We start from the raw sequence: 12952 nt of genomic DNA, 5'->3' as shown, positions 1-12952 counted from the left end.
TTTTAAACAATATTGTTTTGGCTGAATATGGATTAAAGGCGCCTTGTGATCGACTGGCAATTTGTCCCAGCATAACTCCATTATCATAATTATAATAATAATTCTTACTATTATGTCAAATCAGCAACTTTGCAGGGTTTTGTTTTGCTCAATAACAAAAATTGCAAACTGCAAATCCAGTGCAGTGGATTAGTTTTAGCATTATGCCAAATGAAAAGCAAAACTGCAGACCTTTCCAATATCTCAGTCAGGAGCAGCAGCCCTTGTTTCTGCACCTCCAGGTTGGACAACTGTAGAGCCTCCTTTAAACTGCGCACCAGGGATTCAATACCTGGCATACACAAACACACACTGGATGCATTAGAGATATTCTAATACTCAACACATAAGCAGGAAACACATTAAGTCGAATCTTACTCAGTGCCAAAGTCATTAAAGTAAGTGCTTTGACTAAACTTTAGGCTTCAGCAACTCCCCATCTCAAAAACACGCACAGTCACGCATGTCAACAGTGGCAGTGGAGCATCGTTCTCATTTACTGCAACACTGAATCTGCTCTATTGATTTCATGTATGCACTGAACAGGAGCAAGAACGTAATAGTGCAAGGAGTGAATCCACCATGTCATCATAAATTAACTCTGTATATCAAGTGTTTTTTTATACAATATCTTTGGGAGATGTGCCGCTGGTTTCTGTTGTAATGCTTGGAGCAAATCAAATATATTCTGTCTAGTGAGAGGAGGGGAGAGAGTCAAGTGTCTGAAAGCCTGCTGCTAACTCATGGTCGGAGGTTAAATACAACGCAAAACATTCAGAAAACAACAGTCAAAAATATTTCTCTATCCACTTTCCCTAGCACTTTCAAGAATCGCCAAGATATCTACAACCTAAAATATTGCAATATTTTAGCGTTTCAATATACTCTTACATGCCTATTCATTTTTAGATGTTAACTAATATGTACTATGAAACACAAAAGCTAAAGGTCTGTGTGTTTTCTGTGATCTCACCATAGATAGAGTGACACTGGGAGAAGAAGAGTGGGTCTTCGGTCAGTAACACCAAACAGCTGTAGGCAGACCACAGCAGCACCTCACTACTGGTACTGGACAGACGGTCAAACAGAAACTCTATTAAGGGAAAATGATGAAAGAAAAAGAAGAAAAACTTAACAACAATGAATACAATAAACAGAGAAAGAAATAACAGCAAACACCATGATAATCCCATGTGCATCAGCATACCTAATCCTAAAAACATTGTAATTAATCTTAATGCAAATTTAGCACATATACAGTGATATTGTATTACTCTAACATATTCTGAGGAAAAGAGGCAAAGCAAAAATAGTAATAGTTTCAAAATTCAAAAAGCCAGTAGAGAGAGAAACCATGAGAAACAACAAAGCGTTGGACAAAAAGAGGTAGTGCAAAAAGAAAACACAGATAGAGGCAAAGGGAAACATTTGTAGAAGGCAAAATCAAAGGCTTAGATAGCCAGTAAATCCCAGCACTGTTTGTGTCTGTGTGGGCGAATCACCAGGTATGTCAGCCTTGATGAAGGGCGCACTGTACTGACTGGGAGAATGAACCAGGACAGCTGCAATACACTTAGCACTGGTCACCTGTAACACCTCATCACCACTCAGCAGCAACTGTAAGACATGATTTATGAGCTTAATCAGAATCCACCAATCAAGTAAACACACACTGCAAGTGACAGTAAGATATGAAGGATATTTTTGCAAACTCTCACTTCAGGCCAAAAAAAACATAATTGCTTTTCACATCCTCAAGATAGAAATATACCAACAATGCATCCAACCACATCTCAATTTATCACCAATGAATAGGTGCATTCACAACATAAAACTGACATGGTCCGAAATTTGCTGACACTTGTGCTGTGCACAATGCCTTCTGAAGCCAAAATGAAATCAGTGATTTTTCATCTGACATCATTTGAAACCATCTTCTTACACCTATGGTGGTATTAGAGACTAAAAGATTAGTCACATTTTTTTCAGTATTCAGTCAATACCCTGAAAGAAAATCAGCAGAACATTCTGGGATTTGTAGCTTGTTTTGTAATTGTCAATATTTATTCAACATAAGAAAGTGATTTGCCGATGGCCCTTATGATTTGTGTTGACAAATGAAGCCTCCGGAGGTCCTCAGATGTAACTCAAGTCCCAGTGATTATTTACTAATGTATCAGCTGTTGTCTTTTTAAACAGTGCAGTATAATATTACCATGTTACACTAATGGCGCTTTTCCACCGGCTCTACTCGCCTCGCCTCGGCACGATTAGGTTGCATCTACACTACAAAAAAGTACCCACTTAACGTGGGCGGAGTCATCACTGCACGACTGAATGAAACTGCGGTGACTTGTTTTATGCGGTGACTACGTTTTATACGCGACACACACCCACACGCACACACACGAGTGACTAGTGACACACCACACTTCTGTAGTTGTAGTAGATTAACCCACGTTTTTAGGATTGTTAAGTAGTTTTAAGTGATCTACAGTTTGATTTGTGTGTGGGAGTTCTCTTCCTGTGACCGGCCGGCAGTCTGATCAATCATCGCATAGTACCTACTTTTAAGCACGCTTGGAATCTCGCCTGAGCAGGTACTAAATAGTACCTGGTACCAGGTACTAGGCTAGTGGAAACGCTACTTAAACTGCACCATGGCGAGGTGAGTAGAGCCGGTGGAAATGTGCCATAAGTGTTGCTCTGCTGCTGTTCTTTGCCTTTGCAACTGCCTCAAATTTGTATTTCTACTACAACTATGCCTGATTATTGATTAACAGTCAGATTATTTGAAAAATGGAGCCTATGGTTCTGCAGTGTTAACAAAAGCATTCTATTGCATTTTTAGCATTCTATTCTAAAAACACCAAATTTCACTATTATTTTAGGAGAAAGTATGATTGAGGTGATTATTTCCTTAAAGGGCTAAAGTTTACAATTTTAAAAATGTAAGTATTAAAAAAAAGTATACCGTCACCTTATTTTTACAAACTGAACATCTTTTAAGTTCTAATGCTAAAACAAATCTACAAAGGTTCTCCAACACACTTGGAAAAGAAGGTGGAGGTGAGAAATATTCAGCTGCAAGTTCAAATTTTATACATTGTAAGAGTACCTTTTACAGCTAACACACTGTTGATCTACAAAAGAAAGTCATGAGCTGTGCTGTGAGTTGTGACTGAGCCAATCTAACTAGACATACTCTCCACTCTTCCCAGACATGAAGCACAAATATTTGTCCAGGGTATAACCCTCCAAATCCTCACTCTCAGGCACATTAATCCAGGGTTTGAACTTTGTGTTATGATTAAGGACAGAGTCAGAATGAAGGTCTTGGTTTTGGGAGCAGGATGTTTGGACAGAGACCTGTTTCAATATGAGAGGCAAATGGCTGTGGTCAAGAGGCTGTTGCTCTTGGTGTTGGCAGATGGTCTGGCTGTTGCCTGTGTGGATGCTCTGGTTCTCATCGCACACCGTCTGACTGTCAGGGTTTTTCATCAGAACTGACACCATTTCTCCCTGCTGCACCAGCAGCCACAGCAGGCCTAACAGATGAAAAATACATAAATTAAAAAAGATAATGTTAAATAAATGTATGCATACATGGCCAAAAACAACATTATGTACTGTGTATACAAGAACTAACATTTATAATAAGGCTGATAGTTACAGATATACATAAACAGCTCAAATGTTCATCCAACTTTAATGACATCAGCACTTTTAGTCAACTTACAATATGTATTTTCGACACTAGCCTAAGCAAAACAAAGTGTGCTCAGCTCAATTAGTATTTTCTATTATTTTCTCCAGCACAAAAAAATATATTTTGTCTTTTAGACAGCTAAAAGCAAAGGTAATATGGCATATGATTCATATTTATCTGCTGGGCATAAAAACCCTAAAACAATTTGAGTCCTGTTTTGTCAAAGTGGTTTAATTATTGCCTCAATTAATAAAATTCAAAACAAAAAAAACGATGCTGAGATTGCTCTAATGCTCTGGACAATAATTATACCCTCTTGTCTCGAATACATTATACATTTTGTTTTCCTCAAACTTTGGCTTAAAAATCTGCAGGGATGTCTTACATTTCAGGGCTACAAAATTACTGCACAACAAAAAATGTCTTTTACATCATGAGCCCTAAAGTCTGACTAATGAGAAATGTAAGACAAATTATGTGAAATGAGTGACAGTGAAAAGAACAACTCATTACAGCAACTGAAGATGCTGATGCATAGTGACATAGGCTGTCCACAGACGTCCAACTGAGCGACACTATTACATTGTCAGGGGGTTATAGCAAGATTAGTAAACTGCATTTCAAATCCATTCACTGTGAGTATCAGAAACTAAGGAAAATCCCTGATCTCTCTTGCAAAATGCATTGTTTGCCATCTGTTCACATCAAAATAGAGAGTATTTTCTCATATAACATATTCAAATACATAAATAAATAAACCGGGCATATTTGTCTCACCGACACAATTTTTGATGAGATGTGCAGAGCCTGCATTGGCCAAAGTCTGACTCAACAGGATACACACTCTTTCCCTGATGCCAAGAGGTATAGACTGCGCTGCGGATCCCCCAGCTGTGCCGAACAGTTTGAGCCAGACATAGAAGACTGAGGACTTCAGTGCTTCATCTGGGTAGAGCAAGGCTGAGCACAAATGTTCCAGCAAGGGTACTGGAAGACAGAGATTGGAAAGAGGAGCGTCTATTATTACTAACACATAAACAAGATAGAAGATTTATACAGAATAAAAGAGGAGGATTGTGTGTGGAATTTGACCCTGATCAACCACAATACACATTGTCTTACATACAGTATGAATGGAATAACTTAGGTAATGTGTGTTTAGTCATGTGCTACTTATACCTTTAAATCGCACAATTAGATTACTGAACAACTTCTTCACATAGGACCATCATAACCCTAAACTCAAAAAGAAATTCACAAATATAATTAAAAATCTGTTGTAAAGCAAAGTTAGCATACTTGTGCAATACATCCTGTTGGTATCACCCCACCCTCTTTTAAAGAACTTTATTGGTCTAATAATTATTTATTATTGTGTGTGTCTTATGTTGGTTATTGCACTAGTTTTCAGATGATCAACCACTATTTTTATTTTTTTTTTACTATGACAAATAATGACAAAAAAAACTTTCCATTCTATTCCAATCTTTCTAGATTTTTTGAGAAAGCCATTGTTTGTGTGTAAGCAAAAGACACATAAGGCTGACAAAGACACCAACAGGTGAGGTAAAACTAATAAGCTGATCAAGGAAATGCAAAGACAAGGAAAACACCAACTAGCTGACAAGGTGAATGAGCACCGAACCACTGAGAACAAATCTTTGCTGATTTTATGTTAACATAATCTACAGCTATTAACATTAGACAATGGCAGAGCCATGCATGGAGGGAAAATTGAAGATGAAAATATTGAAGACTTTTAGGTTATTAGGGAGCGAGTACAACAAAACAGCAGGTGGGAAAACGAATGAGATGAAAAAACAATATTAGGAGTAGGATAGGAAATTGTTTATCCGAGCATAGGGTTAGGGTTAAGAGAAAAAAAAAGAGAAAGATAAAACGAGACAGGTAATAGTAGAAAAGGCTGAGTTTGGAGAAGAGTAGGTGAGAGAGCAAAAGGCGGATACAAGGTGGAGGAAAAGACAAACAAAAGAAGACAGGAGATACATTTAAAATACATGTTACTGTAATGGGTAGCATTTTGGTATTTATTTACTTTGACTTGTTTTACCCTCAAAAACCCCAAATGCTGCAATAATTAAATGTAGATAATGAACATCTGAGTGACAAATAATACACTTCCAATTCAAAATGATTACTATCATCACTGAGACATACACTTAGAGAAGGGACTTAAGCTACTGAAGTGCTCACATTTTGCGAATAGTTTGATATTTGTGCACTCAATCAGAAAAAAAGGGGCTTAGGGGGGACCTTAAAGTTTTTCTTTTTCATTTGAAAGATTAAAGATAACATATTTGTGATTTCATCCATACAAAAATGTCTGATTTAAAGGTTAAGTTATTAAAAATCAAGAGAAGCCAAACCATGTGTATTTGCACTAGAAGAATGTTGGCACAAGACTAAGCTGACAGAGATTTCATTTTCAACCACAGTGAATCTGTGAGCAAATGAAAAAGTAGCATATAAGTATATGCCTTAATGAAGGACAAATATGCTGTCACAAGTTCTGTTAATGCAAGTTACATAATATTTGTTGGTAGCTATAAGAAACAAACTACTGCAGCATTAAGTCTAATTATTCATGATACAATTAATGAAAGAATAAGGGAACACATGATGGACAGTGAGCCACACAAAGAGACAGCTGACTTTTTTTGTTGTTGAGCAAATGACGACCACAAAGTAAAGATAAAGGCCTGACTGAATTAGCAATGGTGAGTGCCAGGCAGCACTGAAGCTGAAAGGAGACAGAGGAACAGAGAATGAATGTAGAGGAGACAGAACGAGATGACGGAGGAGAAAAGCCAAGCCCAAGCCAACCTACTCATTGAAGCAGATCAAACACCAATGTGTGAGGCAGGAGAGGCTCGCAGACATGTTTGATTAAACCACAATACATGAGGCAGCCAAGATAAGGGCCAGACATGAAGAAAGGCGAGTATCAGGAAGAGAGGGGAGGAAGAGACAGGATGAAAAGAGAAAGACCATGTTCACATGGAAAATAAAAGTCTGACTTTTTTTACAACGCTTCATTACATTTTATGATGCACACCTACAAAGACGGGGGACCTAAAACTATTTTTCTTTCTTTGACGGAGAAAACACAATAATTTGTATTTCTGTTTGCCTTGTTTATTCTTTTGCTCTCACTTTTAAAGCTGTTTGCTCTCAAGTCCATCTACTTATCTACATTTATTTTCACAGTACTTCACCCTGTAAATAAAAACCCATAAGTCTGTTCTCTGGCTTTTTTAAAATTCCAGCCTCCAGTCTTCACTGTTTACAATAAATGTATTTGTCTGGCCTATGTAAATAACCCCAAAGCCAAGAACCATTATCTCTGTATTTTTGTATGTACATACCAAAAAAAACACATTTGAAAGTGCAGCCTGGTCTGTTGAAATGCTTTACTAATCATATCAGAGAAGTAAGTCCTTAATATTTTCTTTTTCTCTTGTTTTTATCAGCATTTTCGCTTTCTTTTTATCAATAAGTGGGTTTCCATCAGTGAATGTCGACAGAGACCTCAGAGGACGACATTTAAAGATCATGTGAAATGAAATGTCTCTTAAGCTTCTGCATTTCACCGCACTGGGAAAATAAAATAAATGGTGCACAATGTTGTGCTCTTTTATTATATCTTCATTTGGGGAAAGCACAACATTCCTCCACTTAATGCAGCAAGCAAATATTACAACAGTAATATACAGGAAGGAGCAACTAAATGCTTTTTAATTACACCATTTTCCATCTTGTTTCTTGGCACTCGTTCTTATATCATCAAGTTGCACCTTCATCCTTGGTGGTGTGGCCACCTACTGCTTATCTCAGTGAACTGACTCCAAATATTTGCCTTATTACCAGTATTTACAGTATTTACAGTATTTACAGTATTTATTACCAATTTCTGCTTCATTTATTGAGTTCTGCTTTAATGGAAACTAAGCTATTGATGCTTCATCTTCTCTGTTTTGTCTTATGCACTCCTCAGTTAGGACCAGAGGGAGACATAAACTAACAAAGCAGAAAAAAAAGAGAGGGAGGGTGAAATTGAGGCAGATAGACAGGGTGAGAAAATCAGAAGGGTTAATAAGCTTGATTGGCAGGCAGACAGGGAGCTGGAGAGACTGAACAGTGTTGGGTTCTCTGAGCTCATGTTGTCATTGCCATGCTGTTGTCGTTAGTCCAAACAGACCCACAGAGGTGTGCTGAGTGACAGACCACAGACAGGTACACACAGTCAATAGTGGCAGCCCACATTATGCATCACCATCACAACAACCCACCACAACCTGCACCTGCTCAGAGGAGTATGTAATACTCTGAACATACATGGGAGAAAGACATGTAGCAAAGCTACTGTATGATGCCTGCTTATTTGGCATAAGATTCACAATTACTCCTGACTGAAAGGACAGGCACTCAGGCGTGACACAAACACACTATATAACACACACAGATGCTTGGAGCAGCGTAATGGTTCAGTGACTAGACAGACATCATGCAGGTGGTTGTAGCAGAGAGTAAATTGCATAAATTTGTGTGAGAGGCCATGATAAAGTGCATCTGTATTCTGCCGCAAAACACTGCAGAACAATACACATTACACAGATACAAATATATCCATGTGCTGTATGTGGGGAATTTCAAGGCAATTTTGGATGAGCCTATTTGTAACTTTTTTATTATTCCACCATGAGCCAGTGGACAGTGCAATTATTTTCATGCAGTTCAGGGGAAAGGACACATATAATACAGTTTTGTGACTGAAGTGATAGGAACAGTACAATAAAGGCATGATCATTCTAACAGTGGACACAGTAGACACTATTTCTATGAAAGAAAAAGAGAATTCAGTCATGATGCCTTGATTAAGGATTATTTTATATCGTTCTCCACTGGAGTGGCATGTTTATTTTGTATTATTTTTATTTTTTTAAACCAACCTGATTCAAAGCTTCTTTTTGGACCATCTAGTTTCCCTTAAAGGAAAGTGTATGTGCACAAAGAAGTCATAGGTTAGGGTCGGCTGCAGAGCAGTAAGCCTCCAGCTGATAAAGGTTTCTCCGCTGGCCTAAAGACAATTCGGCAGAATAACTGACTGTGGCTTAACCTCAGTGCACGGTTCAAGACTCTGCCTCTAGATACCTCAACTTGCATATCCACTGTTGACAAAGTTCCCAAGGCAGTCATGTGAAATTCTGAAAACATTTGTGGGTACACAAGCTGTACTGTTTATATCACCAACAGTCTCATGGCATCATGTACTTATGTATTTATGTTATTCTTATTGGCGTCGCAAGTAATAACCATGAAAAATTAATTCACATGAAAAACACATTTATTTTCTTTGTATAACTGTACAACTGATCTGTGATTGGGTGTCTGATGCTTTATCTCACCATACTGAGTCACCAGGCAATGGGCCAAATTGGGGACTGTTTCCACCAGGGTCCCCAGGAGGTTATATGATGGCAGGAAACCTTTCACTTTGAGCTGGTCACTTAGCTGGACAAGGAAAGCAAAACATAATTAAAACTAGTAACAGAAAAACAACTGTGTCAAGGAATTTGTCTAGATCAAAGAATCCCATTGAGAGACTTGCACACTGTAAAGCTTCAATGTGTTATAAAAGGCATAAGATCGACTTCAGAAATGCTCCACAGAAGCAGTTGGAAACATGCACACAAAATATGAGAAAGTAATACCAAAGAGAGCTCAAGAGAGTAACAGAAAAGATGCTGTATTAAATTCAGACACAGCGATCAATCTTAGAACACCTTTGAATATGTATACAGAATCATCCCAGCAGCACAGCACACCCCAAAATTGTTTTTCAGTTTTGTCATTTTACTGTACATTGACAACAAATACTGCCACTTCATTTCAGACATGTAAATCATGTCATATAAGAGTGTAAATGAGACTTGTCTGCACCTCTACCCGGAGGTTTGCCTTTCTGTTATCATCAGTATAGAGACTACCTTTACTTTTTTCCACTGGCAGTACCAGCTGCTGAATGAGGCTTTTCTATTACTCCCCAAGAGGTGACACAGCAGCAGGCAGAGGGGAACAAGCACTCTGTTTACTAAACAACCCTTCGAGGATATGCTGCTACTTACACAAGGGTTGTTAAATTTTTAAGATGTTGAGTGTGTTCTGTGCCTGTGCGTGTAGGTTTCGCCATATGTCTATAAATGTGTTTGGCTCACCTGTTTGTTTATCTCATCCAAAACAAAGTGAAATGACACCTCACTCTGGAGCTCCAACAGCAGCTGAACCAGGACTGACACACACACAACACACAAAAGTGAATACATGCACAAAGACACACACCTCGTATAAACAACACAGCTAAGCATTGATTAACACCAGTTTCGCACTTCTAGAAAAATCTCTAGGTGCTCATTAATTCAAAACCAATAACAAATTCTCTATTTGTTATTTCGTTAAAATATCTGAAAGATTAGGATTTCACATCACTGATTCTTGGACTGTTTTCATGTCATTATCATGTCTGTGTTGTTTATTAAAGTAGCACAACCTCTAATGTTAAAACTAAAATAAAAGATCTCATTAAGTTGGTTGCTCGACATGATGACTTTGCTAATGCTAGAAATGTTTTCCTTTTTTTTTCACAAACAAATAGATATCAGGGCAGCCCATGGCCAAGAGCAAAACAATTGGGGGTTGTAACTGGAAGGTCACTGATTCAATCCCAGGCACCCAATCCCCCATTGCTCCCCAGGTACAAGAGCAGTGGGCAGCACTTATCTGCGGCTTGTGTGTGTGTTCACTACTGTTGTGTAAAAAAGCAGGAGTTAAATACAGAGGACAAATTTACTATCACTAATTGGTGTGTGTGCAAAAATGACTATCATCAATGAAATCCTCTCTGCTTATTTATAGGGTTCAAATTACTTGAAAGTGTGTTCTTCACACAGTATCTGTGCAAACAGCAAAAGAACACTCAGCAGACTACTACAGTAAAGTGGTCCCTCACACATATTAGGACAGAAACCATGAAATCGTTCTGTCATTTAGCACTTACCTGGCACATACCAAACACCTCTGCATCTTAAAAGGTGTGGTTTAGTTATCGTGTGACAAAAAAAAACATGTACTCGATTACTACAGGGAAATCTCCATCTATGCACTGTGCAGAAGTGACAGAATATCAGCATGGCAAAGAAGGTCAAAACTGTTAAATTTAGAAATTGGTTGTGAAGCCTTTGCAAGATCACCTTAGTTACAAGGAGTGACCATTATCCTAGACTCAAAGAAGATAGTCTCTGTGCATGTGTGTGTGCACATTGTAAGGCATCATTTTCACCTTGCTGAACCTTTTCCTCAATGACTGGGTCCTCTGTGGTGTGAAGCATCCCTATAGCGACAGAACAGTAATGACAGGCTAGATTTAAAGGCAGACTTCAGATGAAATATACAAAGGCATTGAGGAGATATGATAAGAAAAGGGCTGGAAGATGGAAAATTAATACTGAAACATGAAAAGGGACAAGCTGGGTTTAAGGGACAACAGCTTTACATAACACCGAAACATTACATGGGGATAGCTTTATATTATAACAGTACCATTTTAGGTAACGTAGATGCAGCAGGTTCCTTAAATGTAAGTACAAAAGGGAAGGCGTAGTGGCGTGAATAAAGGCATATTTCATGTTGAATTATGCTCTTAGTAACATGCATGCTGTGGCGAATATCACCCCATGATTACTGTATTGACTGTTTTAATGTCTTGCCATAGGAGCAGTGAGCTTTTACAGACTAATTTTACCACATATCCTCTCATTGTATTAATTTGATTAGAACTTAGTGTCTAGTTTTAATCGAATCATATCTTATGATGCAATACTAAAACATTCTGTGCAATGATTTTATATCAAGAAACGTTTCTCTTACTCTGCAAATAGCAGTGTAAACATATGCAAATAATACAGTGAAACTTCGTGATATTTTTTGTGGCAATATCATATCACTTTTGAGATATCACTTTTATTTTTTAAAATACAAATAAACATTAAACTTTTTGTGGATTAGCATGAAAAAAAATCAATTTACCTTTTAGTGCCAAGCACTTATATCATAATATATGATTTCGCAAACTTTGCTATAGCGTGGTAATATTGTATCATGACTTAAATATTGTGATAATATTGTATCGTATTACCACCCCCAGCTCTTGTACCCACAAAGTAACTCTTTTTTTACTTCAAGCAGCATTATGTAGGATATTTTCATACTTTAGTGTTTATATAAGGTGATAAGATCACCAGTTTTGTTGTATTTGTTTAATCTAATTTTGCAGAAAAGCAGTGATGTGAGTGAAGCACTAACGCTATCACAAATCCTCATTGAGTTGTCCAATTTCACTTCATTATGTTCAATTGCTGTTTCTTGGTAACCAATTATCCTGACATTTTATATCCTGCCTCTCCCTCCTCTATGTCAGACAATCATTTAATTCCCTTCACCTACTGATCTCCGCCCATCTCTTCACCTGCAGCCCATTCCCTCATTAGTCAGCTTCAATATAACCTGTCCCTTTTCTCTGGCCTGCCAGTTTTGACCTCTGTCTTTTTTGGAATAAACCCAGAATGTTGATTGTACAGTGCTTGTTTCTTGGTCATGCTTGTGAGTGCACATTGTATTCTGAGTTTGTGACTTACAAAAACTGTGTTAATATAGTTTAATATTAGTTCAAAAGAGAAGGAAGACCATACAAATAAACTCAAATCAGTGAAATATCAAGAGAAAATGGTGCCAGTGTGTGCTGGTCAATATCAAATGTAGGATCTATGCACTGCTGAATCAATAGATGCTTCTTGTTTAGTAATTATTAGTGCCCCTCCAAACAGTCGAGAAATGATGTCTAATCATCTTTGCTAGTCCATCACTGACTCTAATATCGTGTTGTACACAATTTCTCACCCAGTAATGAAGCTGTAAAACGCACAGACACTTGGTAGTCCTGTCGTAGCAGCTCTCTCAAACCGCCCGAAGAACTCTTCAGCACCCCACTGATGGCAGACAAGGCAAAAGTCTTCCTCACTGACTGCATGATAGAGACAGAGGGAGGGGGAGAGATGTGAGAGGGTAAATAAAGCCTGTGTATGTATCTATTTTCCATAAATATTTAGTGGTAAATCTTAGAAAAGGACA

General features: G+C 37.9%; 1 protein-coding gene across 1 annotated transcript in view; it reads right to left on the bottom strand.

Annotated features, from left to right (window-relative positions):
- The window catches only part of LOC122785199 (meiosis inhibitor protein 1), a 45449-nt gene that overhangs the window by 32244 nt on the left and 253 nt on the right, over positions 1 to 12952 (bottom strand). The window contains exons 2-10 of the mRNA XM_044050909.1: positions 12722 to 12845; positions 11106 to 11156; positions 9985 to 10058; positions 9175 to 9280; positions 4526 to 4735; positions 3409 to 3587; positions 1542 to 1656; positions 1013 to 1132; positions 232 to 331 (exon numbers count right to left, since the gene is read on the bottom strand). Of these exons, the coding sequence (XP_043906844.1) occupies positions 232 to 331; positions 1013 to 1132; positions 1542 to 1656; positions 3409 to 3587; positions 4526 to 4735; positions 9175 to 9280; positions 9985 to 10058; positions 11106 to 11156; positions 12722 to 12845 (1079 nt within the window). The remainder of the gene's footprint in view (positions 1 to 231; positions 332 to 1012; positions 1133 to 1541; positions 1657 to 3408; positions 3588 to 4525; positions 4736 to 9174; positions 9281 to 9984; positions 10059 to 11105; positions 11157 to 12721; positions 12846 to 12952) is intronic.

This window comes from Solea senegalensis, linkage group LG19 (genome assembly GCF_019176455.1).
Source record: "Solea senegalensis isolate Sse05_10M linkage group LG19, IFAPA_SoseM_1, whole genome shotgun sequence".
Taxonomy (NCBI): domain Eukaryota; kingdom Metazoa; phylum Chordata; class Actinopteri; order Pleuronectiformes; family Soleidae; genus Solea; species Solea senegalensis.
The sequence above is the reverse complement of the archived record's forward strand: the minus strand, read 5'-3'. Positions and strand labels throughout refer to the sequence as shown.